This window comes from Chelonoidis abingdonii, chromosome 1, assembly GCF_003597395.2.
Source record: "Chelonoidis abingdonii isolate Lonesome George chromosome 1, CheloAbing_2.0, whole genome shotgun sequence".
NCBI lineage: Eukaryota > Metazoa > Chordata > Testudines > Testudinidae > Chelonoidis > Chelonoidis abingdonii.
Window position 1 is genome coordinate 155,685,347 of NC_133769.1, and position 17,318 is coordinate 155,702,664.

At 47.0% G+C, this 17,318-nt stretch overlaps 1 protein-coding gene across 3 annotated transcripts in view; it reads right to left on the minus strand.

Annotated features, from left to right (window-relative positions):
* The window catches only part of WDR3 (WD repeat domain 3), a 40,707-nt gene that overhangs the window by 10,334 nt on the left and 13,055 nt on the right, over window positions 1-17,318 (minus strand). For all 3 annotated transcript variants that reach the window (XM_075071746.1, XM_032773625.2, XM_032773626.2), the window contains exons 9-16: window positions 17,107-17,204; window positions 15,648-15,752; window positions 14,748-14,978; window positions 9,384-9,477; window positions 6,628-6,729; window positions 5,654-5,739; window positions 1,239-1,374; window positions 241-297 (exon numbers count right to left, since the gene is read on the minus strand). In XM_075071746.1, the coding sequence (XP_074927847.1) occupies window positions 241-297; window positions 1,239-1,374; window positions 5,654-5,739; window positions 6,628-6,729; window positions 9,384-9,477; window positions 14,748-14,978; window positions 15,648-15,752; window positions 17,107-17,204 (909 nt within the window). The remainder of the gene's footprint in view (window positions 1-240; window positions 298-1,238; window positions 1,375-5,653; window positions 5,740-6,627; window positions 6,730-9,383; window positions 9,478-14,747; window positions 14,979-15,647; window positions 15,753-17,106; window positions 17,205-17,318) is intronic.

Sequence of the window (17,318 nt, forward strand, 5' to 3'; positions counted from 1 at the left end):
GGGTTCTTGTCATGACCTAATCCCACAATCCTTTGCAGCCAGCAAAGGATTGTGGAATGAGTGAGGGTTAGTTTGGGTCCTCTATCAAGTTCAGGTGGGTAGCTGGGTGGTTTTTAAGTCCAGCTGAGAATCATCGTTCTAGAGGGCCCTGCCTAGCTCAAGGCTGTGGTCAGTTTTTAAGGCCACAAATATTGGCAGAATTCCTGAAGATCTTTTGTGAGCAGCCCCCACTTCACTCACATAGGAGATATCCATACAGAGCACCGGCAGCTTGTGTCCATACAGAGACAGGAAAAACTGGAAAGAAATAGGAAATGGATTTAGTTAGAAATGCTGGGCACAGTACTTTGAAAGCCTGCTGCTCTGCCCTGGAATCCCCTACATTCAGAGGTGCCTGCACTTCCAAACACCTTCACAGTGAAGGTCAGCAGCTGGCCGATGATTACAGGGAAGATGGCAGGCAGCTAATACTGTTAGGAACAATACCCAAGATCACTGACAGATTAGAGAAGAGAAAAGCGCCTGTCGCTTGGCTTTGTGTATCTGTCAGCATTTTATGTGCAGCTCCTAAGCATCATATGCTGGTCTGTTTCACTGACTAGCCCAAGGACCATCTGACTGTCAGGCAGTACTCACAGGGGAGGCCTGCTCCCACATGCAGGGAGGCTCTCCCTCCTCCATTGGCTTCAGAGTTTGGTGCCTGTGTGTTAATTGGAGGAGAGCTGTCAAAGAGGTGCTCTAGCCCCACTCCCAAATCTCTTCACAGACATAGGGAGGAGGAGCAAGGGAAAGATGGGAAGGGGGCCTATAAGGCTCCTGCACTGAGTGGGGAAGGAACCACCACCACTGGCCTTGCCCCCCAGTGCAGCAGGACGCCTGTGGCCAGGGGAGGGCCTGCTTCCACTCCCCTGCCCCCCACAGTTTAAACGATTTCCCACTGAATTCTGGCCAGCGTTTGGTGGGATTTTGGTCAGCAAATAGGGACCAGAACCAGAAGTCAGCAGGCTTCCCCATTTGTTATTACTGGCCAGCTAATTAACACACACTCCTCCAACTCTCCCCAGCCTTACATTACTGCTTCAGACACCATTCCCATGTAGTAACAGCGACTGCACCAGATAAGCCAGCAGCTCTGCTCCAGCAACCAATCTACACCTGTCCTGTCAGCCCCCTCTCCTCATTGCCCCCCTCACCAACTCTCACCCCAACCCCTCCATCCAGCCCAGGCAAGAGGCCACCTTGAGCGTGTCTGTGTAGAAGATTTTCACAGTGCAATCCAATAAGGAGACGGCCAGCAGCTTCTGGTTGGGGCTGTAACGCACACAGAGAACGTCCTCATCCAGCTGCAAGATGCGTGTCTGCTTCACGGAAAGCCTGGCAATGGCCAAGAGGAAAATAGCATCATTGTCCTTACATGCAGAGCGCCAAGGGTGTAAACACAAACTCACAAGCTTATTCCAGTGCACAGCCACATTCCTTGGCTCTTGCAATGACGCAGGACTGAAATGAGCCGGGAGCCGTGCACATACGGTTTTCACTGCCCAATCTACCACTCACCTATAGGGAGAATCTGACTGAGAAGAAGTTAGAGGGAAGCTTGAAACCAGTAACCCAAAAGTGACCCGAATTCAGCATGGCAGGGAATAGATTCACAGAATGCAGCAAGCAGCACAAGGCCACTCAGTCTCATAGACTCATAGACTCATAGGTCAGAAGGGACCAATATGATCATCTAGTCTGACCTCCTGCACAAGGCAGGCCACAAAACCCTACCCATACACATTTAAAACCCGAACCCATGTACTGAGTTATTGAAATTCCTCAAAAATGAGATTTGAAAGACCTCAAGCGCAGGAATCCACCCAGCAAGCGACCCACCCCCACGCTGCAGAGGAAGGCGAAAAAACCTCAGGGCCTCTGGCAATCCGCCCCTGGAGGATAAATTCCTTCCCGACCCAAATAGGCGATCAGCTAAACCCCTGATGCATGTGGGCAAGACTCACCACCTAGCACCAATGAAAAGAATTCTCTGCAGTAACTCAGGTTCCATTCGCATCCCAACATCCCCCACAGACGCATCGAGCAAGACTTATCTGCGATAATCCAAAATCATTGCCCAAATAAACTATCCATCATAACATCCCCTCCATTATATTATCAAAGCTTACGTTTAAAGCCCAGATAAGTCTGCCCCCCACTACTCTCATCGAAGGCCGTTCCCCCATCTATCACAGGAACTCCACTCACCTAATGGTTAGAAAACCCTTCCGTCAATTTCAAGTCTAGAATCCTAATATTCCAGTTTGTACACCATTCGTCCTGCTGCCTACATTAGTATAAAGCTTAAATAATCCCTCTCCCCGCCTAACGTTAATCCCCTGATTAATTTAAAGAGCAAGCATACCCCGACCTCTTTGGCCAGGCTGAACAAGCCAAGCTTTTGGAGTCTCCTTTCATAAGGCAGATTTCCATTCCTCGGATGCATCCTAGTAGCCCGTCTCTGAACCTGTTCCAGTTTGAATTCATTCGCTTCTTAACATGGGACATCCCAGAAACGCACACAATATCCAGGTGGGTCTACACCAGCGCCGTATATAACGGCACTAACACCCTCCTCTCCTGCTGGAAATTACCTCGCCGGATGCACTAACCCTGTCGCTTTGCCTTTTTTAAAGCCATATCACATGGGGCTCATAGTCATCCTGCTATACACCAATACCAAGTCTTCTCCTCCTCCGTTCTCAGTTTGGAATTAAGAAAGCGTAAGATCAATGAAATGAAGAATTAAAATGTGGAGGAGGGCTGGGGATCCACGAAGGATGTGAGTAGGACTCCAAACAATCCACAAACTCACAGACAACAATGCTGCAAGGCAATGGAAGCAGGCTGGCCTGGAAACAACAAATTCTGCTTTCACGAAAAGTTGGGGCTTTCAAAACTTGGTTTCTACTCCGACCAGAATGAAAAGAATGTGCAAATTTTCTCCTGAACAAATGAGAACCCCTCATCAGAACACCTATTGCCTGGGAAGGGCACTGCACCTGGTAGTGGGGAAGACCCAGGGCTGGTCTATAACTTACGCGTCTAAACCGTTTTAGCAGCGTTAAACCAAATTTTAATGCGTAGACCGTCCTCCACTACAAGGCCTTTTAATCGATATAAAGGGCCTTTAAATCATTCGTACTCTCTCCCGACGAGATGGAGTAGGCCGCTAAAATTCGTTTCACCATATCAGATTAGGGTTAGTGTGGCTGCAAATCGATGGTAATTGGGCCGGTCTGGGTGTTCCACAGTGCAACCACTATGATCGCTTGGACACGCAAATGCTGAACCGATTGCTGTGGCCAGTAAACAGGAAAAGCCCAGCGAATTTAGATTTTCATTTCCTTTTGCCCAGCTTGGAGCTTGATCAGCACGGGTGGCAATATGCAGTCCAAATCCAAAGAAGAGCTTCAGCAGGAACCGTACGGAGATACTGGATCTGATGCTGCATAGGGGAAACAAGATCTGCTCTACAAAGCTCCGTTACAGAAGACGAAATCCCAAAGCGTTTCGAAAAAAAAATCTAGGCTACTCAGTGCTGCGTGAAGTCGTAGCGGGAAGCCCAGAGACTCAACATGGACGCTCATTGGAGGGAGGGGGTACTTGAGGACTCCAGCTATTCCACAGTACAGCATCTCCGAAAAGTTATTTGCATTCTGCTGAGCTCCCAATGCCTGTAGGTTCAAAACACATTGTCCGGCAGGTTCAGGGAATAGCTCCTTCAATTTACCTCCCCCACCACCATGTGAAGAAAGAGAGAAAGAAATCGTTTCTTTGACTTCTTTCAATGTCACCGGTCCTATGTCCGTGAATGCGCATGGTAGACACGATGCTGCAGCATGAAACGCAGTATTCGCTCCCTCCCCTCCCTGGTGGCAGATGGGCAGAAGGACTTGGTAACCCGTCCTTGTTATCAACGCCGGAGTGATTCTGGCTGGCCTCAGTGGCTGGCGGGGGCGCTGGGTAAAATAGAATGACTCCAAGTCATTCCCAGTAGATGTACAGAACAGCGGTAACCGTCTTCATCATAGCAACTGGGGCTGACTCCATCAGCCCCTCTCTTTCCTGTGTAAAGAAAAAGATTGTCCTTCCTGGAATGTCATAGCAGCGGCATGCTGGCTTCTCTCCCTCGCACCGCTTAATGTTCTGCCTGGACTGTCATACACCGGAGGCTGCCTCCCCTCATTTTATCTCACTAAAAGAGTGTTTCTTATTCCTCATTCCTTATTACTTCATGAACACAAATGTGGGGATACTGCCACAGTAGCCCAGGAAGGTTGGGGGAGAGGGAACAACGGGTGGGTTGTGCAGGGGCACCCCCTGTGAATGGCATGTAGCTCATCACTTCTGCGGGATCTGACAAGAGCACCTGTGCTCTCTGAACACTGGTTCTCTAGTACACTTGCCCCATATTCAGGCAGGACTGACTCAATTTTTAGAAACCATAAAGGATGGGATTGACTTGGGGAGTCATTCCCAGTTTTGCTTGCGCCCGCCGGCCGATCTCAGCAAGGGCACCCATGATAGCAGTCAGACAGTAATGATAGCACAGATAACACCGTCATCTCATGCCAAATGTTATGCCGGCAAGCGACTCATACAGAAAGACTGATAAACCGTCTCTGCTATCGATGGCAAAAGCAAATGAATGATGCTGTTTAAGCACTGGAGTAATCCGCCTCTGTCGCCGCGCATCCCAGTACACATACAGTGACGTAATAAAAAAAAAAAAAAAAAAAAAGCCGAACGGGCTCCATGGTTGCCGTGCTATGGCATCTGCCAGGGCAATCCAGAGAAAAAGGGCGCGAAATGATTGTCTGCCATGGCTTCCCGGAGGAAGGAATGACTGACGACATTTACCCAGAACCACCCGTGACAATGATTTTTGCCCCATCAGCCACTGGGCTCTCAACCCAGAATTCTAAGGCGCAGGAGAGACTGCGGGAACTATGGGATAGCTATGGAATAGCTACCCACAGCGCAACGCTCCGGAAATCGACGCTAGCCTCGAACCATGGACACACATCGCCGAATTAATGTGCTTAGTGTGGCCGCATGCACTCGACTTTATACAATCTGTTTTATAAAACCGGTTTATGTAAAATTGGAATAATCCCGTAGTGTAGACGTACCCCCAAGGTCAGATCTTGCGCTGCCTGATCTGGAGCAGGGACTTTGAGTGATTCCCTCTATAACCTAGCGGTTAGGTAATACAAAACTCGGTCTCCCACATGCCAGGTGAGAGTGCTCTAAACGCTAGGCTGCAGAGTGAATCACTCAGATGCTGTCTAACTCGGTACCATCCTGGACCCGAGAAACTTTCCCGATGAAGAAGTTTGTCAGAACAGATACTTATTTCCACCAAACATTTCAGTTTAGTCAAGAAACGTTGCTCAATTCTAGCTGGGAGGCACTAGAACTGTGGTGAGAATCCTGCAATCAGCTCCATTAACTGCCAGCAGTATGTGGGCTCAGACCTTTGTTCTGTCTCTGTCACACAAACGCACACACACACACAGCATGTGTTACCAAAGGCATCCACGAACAAAACTAAGGCCAAACCATCAAGCAGGGAGAAGGAATGCAGCCTCCAGAGAGGCTTTTTCCTCACCTCTTTTGTGTGCTATTCTCATCCTTCACCAGCTCAAAATCCCAAAACTTGACACATTTATCAGCACCTCCTGTTACAAAGCCACGCTGAAGGAGAAAGAAAATTTAAAATTAAAGCCAACAAGAGCACTTTCACTGCACTCAGGAAGAATAATACACCCAAAGCAAAGTCCATACACTTGAGGACCCTTTAGCTCTTAAGTTCCAGACAAGAACTTAAGTTCACAAGAACTTAAGACCCAGTCTAGATCTTAAGTTCCTATGGCATGAAGGTTAAGAGCAGGTTACACTGACCACTGGTTCAGTGGAAACACAGAACTTTTATTTACCGTGCAGAAGACACAAACACATTTGGATTTCAAAGGCTTTGGCAGATGGGATTTTTTCAGGAGGAATGAACTTAAGATGGTGGAGTGGGCAGGATAAATCAAGATGTAGCCTGTACCAAGCAGGTTGTCTGATATATTGACAACTTTCTGGAGCAACAAGGGTCAACTTGACTGATCTGCTGTAGATAGTGGATGTATGTGTACGCTCGCTGTGTAGGATGAAAACCCATGTGACCATATCATTGCACTTAGAACACCGTATCAACCACACAGAAATGGTCTGCTTGTAGAATCACATTTCCAGGAGGCATATTTACACTATTGGAATCAGTTATAAAGTTTTCCTAGTGCTCTAGGATCTGCAGACGAGAAGTGTTCCAGAAAGGCAATGAGCTGTCACTGTTTTGATAACACAGAAAATTACATCCCACGCTGTAACAGCAGAGGGCTATTGGTGTACTACCAAGACAGGTTCAGGTATGCAGAACTGAACAGCAGCATGTTTTATAATGCCAAACAAAAGTGCGAAGGTGATAAACACCTCCCACATCAAAACCCTACAATGCCCACTTCTGCATTGTCAAAGCCACCCCTTAGACACAGGCTTCCTGAGAGCAGCACAGACCTACCACTAAAAGAAAGTTACCTGGTCTGGTGAGAGGGAGATGGACCACAGTGCCCCATCGTGCGCTGCAAGCGTCTCCAGCAGACTCCCAGAGGCCAAATCATACAGCTGCAGCTTCCCTGTCTGGGGAGACAAATTACCAGAGAGCAGGTTAGCAACTCTGTTCTGTCTCCAGTACATGCCAAGACAGCTTGAACAGGTCAAAAGCCCAGTCTGCAGGCCTGAGTTGCAAACAAGGTGTGATAACTTGAAGCACAGAGTCCCAGAGACAGAAGGATTTGTGATTAAAGGAGCAAGGATCCCAACTGGGAACAAGACAGCCAGCAGAAGTGGAGTGCAGCTAAGTTAAAGAGACATAACAGGGAGGGGGAACATGGGAGTTCTCAGACCAAATGAAGTGAGAGAGGAGAATCTTGGTGCCAATGCAGAATCCTACTGGCAGCCAGGAGGAATGCACCAGCTCTGTCCAGGGACTCAGCACAGAGGACACATTTCTGGCCTGCAGCATCCCCAGCTGTCCCTGGCCTGGAATCTCTACATGCATCTCCACTAATTCACCTCACTCCTGACCTGCTGCACCCGTCTCTGGCCCTCAAAGCATTCGATGGCCACTAGACACAGCCATTCACATTTTCAAAAACATCCCACCATTGCTAACACCAGCCAGCTCAACCCCCACGAGCTACATCTAGGGCAGAAAGGGCACCAGCTGCCACAGGCACTTTCAGCACTAAGCCAATCAGACATGCTCTGAAGAGGGCTACAAGGCAGTGGTAGATCACCAGGGACAGCCCATTTCATTAAGGCTGCCAGCGCTCCTAACACAAGTGGAGCTGAACCAGTACTAGCAATGGTGGAAGTTTTTAGGAAGGTTCCCTAGCCCAGTGGTTTTCAAACTTTTTTTCTGGTGACCAAGTTGAAGAAAATTGTTGATGCCCACAACCCAGAGCTAAGGATGAGGGGTGTGACGTTACACTCTATATCATTTTATAAAAATATGCTAATGAGTGAATATAATGTAACTGGAATAAGCCTCATGCAAAAGATCTCTTGTAAGGTATCATTACAAAGCTTATAATCTATTGAGTGTGGTCATCCTACTTGTATAAATGTATCACTCTTGTATCTGAAACTAGAAATATGAAATATAACTCTGAGGGCCTATTGTAATTATGCAAAATGTGGGCCATTAATGGTTGTTTGGAATCTTCATGGCTCCCATCAACAAGGACAATTGACTGTGGATGGCTCTGTTTGCAGGCAGGCCTTCCTGTGCGTCAGGCTGGGAGGAATGAAGGCTTGGGGTCTTACAGTGACATGTGATCATGTCACCTGAACTGGAATCCATCTTTAACCTAGTGCTTTTCCATTGGGAAGTGGGGGGTGGGAACCAAGAGGAACAAAGGAGTCCCACTTTATGTAAAAGATAGATAAATGGGTGGAACAGAATAAGGGAGATGAGCCATCATGAAGAATCCCCTAGCTACCACCTGAGCTGGAACAAGAGCTGTACCAGGGGAATGAATTGTGCCCAGGCCTGGAAGGTGTCCAGTCTGAGGAAAAAACTTACTGAAGCATCTCTAAGGGTGAGGTTATCTGTATTCAGTTTGATTAGACACAGATTATGAGTTTTTCAATTTGTTATTTGCTTGGTGACTATACTTTATTCTGTCGTTCTAACTTAAGAATCACTAAAACCCTACTTATTCTGTATTTAATAATCACTGTTTTACTTATTAAAATTAAGTAGAGTGTGTGTTATACCTGGGTTGGGTCAAAAGCTTGTGCATATCTCTCTATCACTGATCTAAAGGGTGAACAATTTATGAGTTTTATCCTTGCATTAAGCCTTATATCAGGGTAAAATGGAATTTTATTTGGGGTTAAGTAAATCCCATGGGAAGTTGGGATCTGAGTGTTAAAGAACAAGAAACTATCATTGTGAGTTGCTTGCAGTCCAAGCCTACAGCTGTTAGGGACATGATCGGACCTGGGTCTGGGTTGCCAGCAGGCTAGTGAGTCCTGGCTAAACCAGGTCAGGGTCAATGAAGTCTAGAGGCTGACGGGGCATGGAAAGCAGGGGCAGAAAGTAGTCTGCGCAATCAGGTTGGCAGCTCCTCAACAGGGTTTCTTGGTGATCCTAACTGTCACACGAGGGTTTTTGGGTGTGGGAAGAGGCGCTCAGGACTGAGGCAGAAGGTTGTGGTGTTTGTGGGCCTGCTGGAAGTGAGGGGCTTTGGGGTGCGGGAAGGGCTCTGGGTTGGGGGCTCATGGCTGGAGGGGCTTGGGATGTGGTAGGGGTCAGAACTGGGAGGGGGGTTGGGATGTGGAAGGGGGTCAGGGATCTGAGCTGGGTTTGCAGGCTCTGGGGTGGGGCCAGGGAGGGATCTGGGGTGCAGGAAGGGGCTCCAGGTTTGGGAGGGGCTCAGGGCTGGGGCAGAGGGCTGGGGCACCGTCTTACCTCAGGCAGCTCCCGGTCATGGGTGCAGCGCGGGTGGTAGGACAAGCTTTCTTCTGGGAAGCTCCCAATGGGAGTGCAGAGCTGGTGCTCAGGGCGGGAGCAGCGCGCGAAGCCCTGTGTGCCCCCCACGTAGGAGCTGGACCTGCTGCTGGCTGCTTCCAGAGCACAGTGCAGTGTCAGAACAGGTAGGGACTAGCCTGCCTTAGCCGGGCAGCATCGCCGACCAGGTCTTTTAATGGCCTGGTTAGCAGTGCTGGCCAGAGCCACCATGACCCAGTGCTGGGTCGCGACCCACAGTTTGAAAACCACCGGTTACCTTAGTTCCTATGATGATCTGCCGATCTCCCGGGACAAAGAGTGAGCAGAGCGCATACTCGCACGCCATGGTCCGGATACACTGCAAGGTCGACCTGTGGGCATAAGCAGCATGCGAGATTCCATCATTGGGTATAGACCTTGGCCGTTTAAATGAGCTGTGTTGCTAGAAGGCCTTTCACAGCAACTGCCTCTCTCTCATGCACTGTACAGGAGGCCAGAGATTACAGCACCATTCAGGGGGACAAATCAATCTCAGAGCCTGGCCCTCTAGTTCCAATGCTACTAACCCAGCACTGCACTGAAAAGGTTCCCTGAAAGCCAACTCGGCACACAGTCAGCCCCTGGCTCATTCTTGTCAAGAGGGAAGGAGAGCAGCCCATGGTAGCAACAGGGAACTTCAGCCAGCAAGGACTATCACACTGTGAGGTATTATGAGCCTGGCAGGCCACATACTGATCCCAGCAGGCTTGTGAGAGATTGCATTGGCTGGGGTAGGGTAAATGCCACCTAGAATCAAAGCATCAGTGCACAGTTTAGCCCACAGGGAAGTTAACTGCCCACTCAGAAACCTCTAAGACGCTAGATTCAAACAGAAAATCTACGGAATCCCCAAACCTACTCCCTACATCAGAGAGAGAACAGGGAGGCTGCTACCTCTCACTCACAAAATAACTGAAAACAGCTGGCTCAGGGAGGAGGAGGGAGCAAGACAGGAGGAGTTCTCAGAGGATAGCGATGTCCCAGAGGAGTAGCATTTGAGGAGTCAGTGACGGTGAGGGAGCTCTGCGATAGCATCGTGGGTTAGAACAGTGACCCAGGCAGTCCAATGTCCTATCTCCAACAGCGGCTGGCATCAGATGCTTCAGAGAAGATACAAGAAAACCCAAAGCTATGTCCATGGGTGAAGTTTCTCCCTAGCCCCACACAGTTAGTGGTTGGTTTATGTCAGAAAACATAGGATTAGAATCCCACACGGAAAAAGAATCAGCACGTGTGATTTCTTTCATCCCACAACTGGCAGGTACTCTACAAGAAAGAGCTGCAATGAGAGGAAAACGGCACATCAGCAACGCCACTGCTAGCTCTTCCTCTGCCTGCACCTCTTGGAACACTCCATGAGACAGGCATCCTGACCCTGGAGACTTCCACACAAGTTCTGGTGTTGACTTGCTGGGAATGCAGCCTACATATCCCCACCAAAGAAAGCCAGACAGGGAGAATCACCTGGTATGAGAAGTATCTGTTGGTGGAGTCTGTCAGGAAGCTGGTAAAAGAGCTGCAGGAGGTGGCAAGGACTTCATAAACAGAATGCACACGGAGACATCCAGGATGGAGGATGCTTGCCAACCTCAGATAAATACAGCACACCAGGAGGAGGAAAGAGAACTGACTACTCTGCAGGAAGGAGTCTGATCAAGCCCACATCCGAAATGCAACAGAAAGACTGCTGAGGTTCATCCGTCCCTCTGACCACTACCCCATGCTGCTCATCCATCTGGGCCCTAATGATACTGCCAGGTATGACCCTGAGCTGATCAGCTGTGATTACAGGACTTTGGGAGCAAGGGTGAAGGAGATGGGGTCCCAGGCGTTGTTCTTGTACTTCCTCCCACATGAGGGTAAAGGCCCAGGCCTGGACATGCACAGTCTGGAGATGAATGCATGGCTATGCAGACGGTGTTGAGGGGAGGGCTTCGGCTTCCTTTGCCATTGGATGCTGTTCTGGGGAGAAGGACTGCTGGGAAGAGATGCAGTGCACCTGACCCAAGAAGGGGAGAGCATCTCCGCATGCTGACTCACCAACCTAGTAAGGAAGCCTTTAAACTAGGTTCAAAGGGGGCAGGTGACAACAGCCCACAGGTGAGCATAAAGAAGGGCAACCTTAAGAGGGCTAGATGTTGTGGGGGGAGACATGAATAATTACAATACACTCATAGGAGCAACAAGAGGGAAATCAGTGGGGGAATCTGCTCAACATTTTAGATGTCCTTACACAAATGCAAGGAGTATTGGGAATAAACAGAAAGAACTGGAAGTATTAATACATCAGCTAAATTATGACTTAATTGCATCACAGAGACTTGGTGGGCTAAATCTTATCACTGCAATATTGGTATAGCAGGGTATAGCTTGTTCAGGAAGGACAGATGGGGAAAAAAAGGGAAGAAGATGTTAATTATACATCAAGAATATATACACGTGTTCTGAGGTCCGGAAGGAGGTGAGAGGCAAAGTTTCTGGGTAAAGATAAATGGGGAAAACAAATAAGGGTGACAAAGGGCTCTACTTTAGATGATCAAATCTGGAAGAAGTGGATGAGGTATATCTAAAACAAACAGAAATATCCAAAACACAAGATCTGGTAGTAATGAGGGATTTTTAACTACCCAGACATCTGTTGGAGAAGTAATATGACAAAACACAAAATCTCCAAACAGTGCATGGAATGTATAGGGGGCAACTTTTTGTTTCAGAAAATGGAAGCAGTAACCACAAGGGCAACCATTTTAGACTTGACTCTGACCAACAGCGAGGGATTGATTGCGAATCTGAAGACGGAAGCCAGTTTCAGTGAAAGTGATCGTGAAATAACAGATTATATCATTCCAAGGCAAGGAATGAGTGAGAGCAGCAGAATAAGGACAAAGCAGACTTGTACAGCCTCAGAGAACAGGTAGGTAAGATGCCATAGGAAGAAAATCGAAACGATAACAGAGTTTGGAAGATAGCATTTTCTCAAGGAAACAATATTAAAGACACAACTGCAAACTCTCCCAATGCAAAGGATAGATAGGAAGAATAGTAAGAGGCCAACAGGGCTCCACCAATGACCTAAATATCAAAAAGGAATCCTACAAAATGTGGAAACATGGATGAATTGACAAGGAGTAGTACAAAAAGAATGGCACAAGCATGCAGGGTCAAAATCAGAAAGTCTAAGGAACAAAATGAGTTACACCTAGCGAGGGACATAAAAGGCAATAAGAGGAGGTTCCTTAACTACATTAGGAACAAGAGAAAGAGGAAAGAAAGTTTAGGTCCCCTACTTAGCAGGGCAGGAGAACTAATAACTGATGGCATTAAAAAGACTGCGGTGTTTAATGCCTATTTTGCTTCACACTTCACTAAAAAGATTAATGGTGACCAGATTCTCAACACAATAAATATTAACAACAAGAGGAAGGGAACGCAGACCAAAATAGGAAAAGAATACATTAAAAATATTTAGAACATAAGAATGGCCATATGGATTAGACCAATGGTCCATCTAGTCCAGCATGCTGTTTCAGATAAGTAAGATGTATTCAAGTCAACAGTGCCTGATGAAATTCAACGTAGGATACTTAAGAACAAGCTGAAGCAATCTCAGAACTCTTAGCAGTTATCTCTGAGAATTCATGGAGGACAGACGGATGAGGTCCCGGAGTACTGGAGAAGGGCCAATATAGTACTTACATTTAAAAGGGGATCCAGGGAATTATAGACCAGTCAGCCTAAGTTCAATAGCTGGAAAGATACTAGAACCTTCCTTAGAGGTTTTTAAGGTCAGGCTTGACAAAGCCCTGGCTGGGATGACTTAGTTGGGAATTGGTCCTGCTTTGAGCAGGGAATTGGACTAGATGACCTCCTGAGGTCCCTTCCAACCCTGATAATTCATTCATAGAATTATAGAGTATTAAACAATCAAATTTGTAAGCATTCATAGAATAAATAGGGTTATAAAGAATAGCCAGCATGGATTTATCAAGAATAAATCATTCCAAACCACCCTAATTTCCTTCCCTGACAGGGTTACTGGCCTAGTGGATAGGGGGAAGCTATAGACGTGACAAAACTGGATTTTAGTAATGCCTTTGATACAGTCCCACATGCAGAGTAGTGACATGCGATCTAGATGAAATCAGCATAAGGTGGGTGCAAAACTGATCGGGCGAGGGAAGCTAACGATCCAACCAACAGACCAAATTCAATGACGGATCCTGGTCACGTGCCACATGAAGCATGTTGTGCATATGCTAAGAAAAATATTGAAAGATTGTACTCAGAATAGTTACCAGTGGTTGGCTTCGAGACTGAGAGAGTATCTAGTGGAGTTCCACAGGGGTGAGTCCTATTCAATATTTTCATTAATGACTTGGATAATGGAGTGGAGTGAACGTCTATAAAATTCACAGATGACACCAAACTGGGAGGGGTTGCAAGCATTTTGGAGGACAGGTTAGAATTCAAAACAACGTTAACAAATTAGAGAATTGGTCTAAACTCAACAAGATGAAATTCAATTAAGTACAAAATACTACACTTAGGAAGGAAAAATCAAAATGGGGAATAACTGGCTAGGCGGTGGTACGGCTGAAAAGGATCTGAGGGTTATAGTGGTTCACAAATTAAATATGAGCCAACAATGTGATGCAGACGAGAAAAAGGCTAATGTCATTCTGGGATGTATTAACAGGAGTGTTGTATGTAAGATTCGGGAGCTAACTGTCCCCTCTACTCAACCTCAGCTGAGGCCTCAGCTGGAGTACTCTGCCTAGTTCTGGGCATCACACTTCAGGAAAGATGTGGATAAACTGGAAAGAGTCCAGAAGAGAGAAATGAAAGTAATAAAAGGTTTAGACCTGAGCTATAAGAAAAGGTTAGAAAAAGCAGCATGTTTTGTCTTGAGAAAAGACGACTAAAGGAGGAACTGATAACAGTCTTCAGATGTGTCAAGGGCAGTTATAAAGTAAAGACGGTGACCAATTGCTCTCCACATCCACTGAAGGTAGGACAAGACGTAATGGGCTTAATCTGCAACAAGGGAGATTTAGGTTAAATATTAAAAAACAACAACTTTCTAACGATAAAGGTCAGTAGGTTCTGGAACAAGCTTGCAAGGGAGATTGTGGAATCCTCATCACTGGAGGTTTTCGAGAACAGGCTGGACAAACACTTGTCAGAGATGGTCTAGATTTACTTGGTCCTGACTCAGTGCAAGAGGCTGGACTTGATGACCTCTTGAGGTGACTTCTAGCCCTACATTTCTTTGACTCCATGACTGTGGATGTCCTCAATATCCAGAGCTGTCCTTTTATATACCCCATTAAACTCTTAGCGTCAATGATATCTAGTGGCAATGAATTCCCTGGGTTAGTAATGCATTTTTAATTTCGTCTTTCAGTTTCACGAAAGAAGCATCCCCTTGTCCTTGTATAATGAGAAAGAGTAAACAAAGTGCTTCATCTACCTTCTCTATTCCATTCATCACTTTGTATTCCTTGGGATCATTCTCCTCTCCATTTCCCATTCTCCCCTCTAACCTGAACAGCCCCAACCTTTGAGGCAGACGAAGAGGAATTTACAGAATCAGAACACACACCTGTTCCAGATCTTAACAGATTCAGCAGCAGCTGAGAGGACAGCAATGTTGTCAGAGCTAAAAGCCAGTGTCCTGACATCGCTGCGGTGACCTCCAATGGTTATCTTGGATGCACGGACAACTTGGGGGACCTGTGCTGATGGGTTCAGGATGTAGGACTCGATGGTGTTGTTCTGGAGCAGTAAGGTGGCCTTCAGCTCTCCTTTCGGAGACAGAATCAAGTCAAACGACCTGTTTAAATGGACAGAGAAGTCAGGGTCATAACTAGGAGAAACAAGATGAAATAAACTAGAGGAAAACACCAAGAACAACTTCTTGCTAGGGGAGGCAGTCTGCAGTGGAATAGTCTAACAAAGGCAACAGTAGAAGCCCCATTGGACCTGTCATTTAAAACTGGCTGAGGCAAGCCCCTCCAGCAGGGGTTCTCAAACTGGGGGTTGGGATCCCTCAGGAGGTCGAGAGATTATTATATGGGGGGTCACGAGCTGTCAGCCTCCACCCCAAACGTCGCTTTGCCTCCAGCATAATGGTGTTAAATATATTAAAAAGTGTTTAAAATGAGATGGGGGGCGGGGGACAGAGAGAGAGAGAAATCGCACTCAGAGGCTTGCTGTGTGAAAGGGGTCACCAGTATAAAAGTTTGAGAACCACTGCCCTAGAGAATCCCTTGCAGGGAACAATCTTGATGGAAGAGGTGTGAAGACACTGAAGGGATATGGGGTGGAGGTTGACTACCTGGGATCCTGCAGGCCTTTCCCCAGCTCTAAGTTCTATGGCGTCTCAGCCTCTCATCTCTGGAGATGAGCCACCTTTGTACAATACAAACTCTCCCCAGGTCATGGCCCCCTCAGTGGGTACTTGAGCTGCATCAATGACCCCAGAACAGGGCTTTGCACTCACTTAATTTTAGCAGAAGCTTTGATGCTAGTGACTCGCTGAATCTCTTCTTGCAGACTCATCTCAACGCTTCCTTCAGGCTCCTCTTTCTCCTCCTCAGACTTCAGTCTAGAAAAGTCAGACAACCCCTGGGAATCAGTTTACTGGGCACTGCCAGTCCAGTCATAGGCTAACACGGGACAGAAATGTACAGACACATTCACCTCCCCGCCCCCAAAAATTAACACACTGCAACTCCTCTACGAATGAGACTAGCTGGACTCTTATCCAGCGCTGACACAGACGTGCCGTTCTAATGGAGGTGCAATGCTCTTCAGCGCAGACCTTGAGGGCCAGCAATGCTGCTGGCAGTCCTGAAGAACTTAAAAGAGATCCCAGGACTCTTGTTGCAAAGTTAGAGAATAATGATCCTAGATTGTCTTATTAAGATGTCTATCAAACCACACCCTGCTATGAGAACTATTCAGTGAGGAGAATCCACTTACTCCAGAAAAGTGAAATTATTTATTGGAGCACAGCAACAAGCCACAGGCTTATGACAGGAAGTGCAAACGAATACTCTATCAAACTGAAACCACAAGGGTAATTTAGGGAGGCAGGAAGTAGATATCACTGTTGAAATTTGTTCAAGACACCAACTTAATTGCATCCCTCCCCACCTGTGTACTTAGGGCCTGTCCACCCATGGAGTTATTCCAGAATAGCTCTGTGCTTTAAATTCACACCCTACCTTAACCCAAATTAACATTCAAGCGTAGACAAGCCAACAGGCTGAAAGCTCTCAGGGGAACGGATCATCGTTTTGTTCTGTGACTATATAGCTCAGAACGATGGGGTCCTGACTCCTAATTCTGGCCCTTGGGCACTACCAAAATATAAACAAATGTATCCTTGGTGTGCCTCAGATTTCCCATGAAGTGAGCTAACATTCACCTACCTCCTAGGGCTATTGTGAGGCACCAGTTAAACACCAGGGGATGTACGAACAATGGACACTGGAGAAGCATAAAATAGACTTATAATAAAAGGCTGTCCACTAAAAGACAATTTGCCCCAATCTGAACCTGGCACATACCACCCCAATCTGTAGATGTCAAAGTGACTCTGGTTACTCAGGCTAGCACCACCAGCTTTCACACTGGCAAGTGTATTTACTTTGTGCAACTCTCCTGAGTCATAGATGGTGATGTACAAGTGGGGCTTTACCAGGAGAGTTTTGCCCATTCCCTCATCCCACTCACTTCTTGCAAGAGAATCACATGGAAGGTGATTTTCCCACAATTATTGGGAGCAGAGAACAACCTGGCTCACACCAGCACCAACAAGCCAGGAACAGACAAACATGTTAACAGCAGACTAACTGCAAATGGTTCATGATTCATTCATTGCACTCTCTCCTTGGATGGGCCTTTTGTCAATTCTCAGCATGTGGACATCATCCACTTACAAAACCAGAGCTTACTTGGCTTTTTTCTTTGCTTTTCTCATTTTCTTTTCCATTTTCTTGCAGATTTCATCCTCGGTAAGGACACAAAACACTTCCAGAACAGAGTCCGTTCCCTGGAGACAAATGCACAAGAGTTAATACTTGCAGCAAGTTGCCTAAGAAGCTGCTGCAGCGGAGAGTCCCTGAGACACACAATAGAGCCATCTCTGCAGTCCACTAGCAAAAGG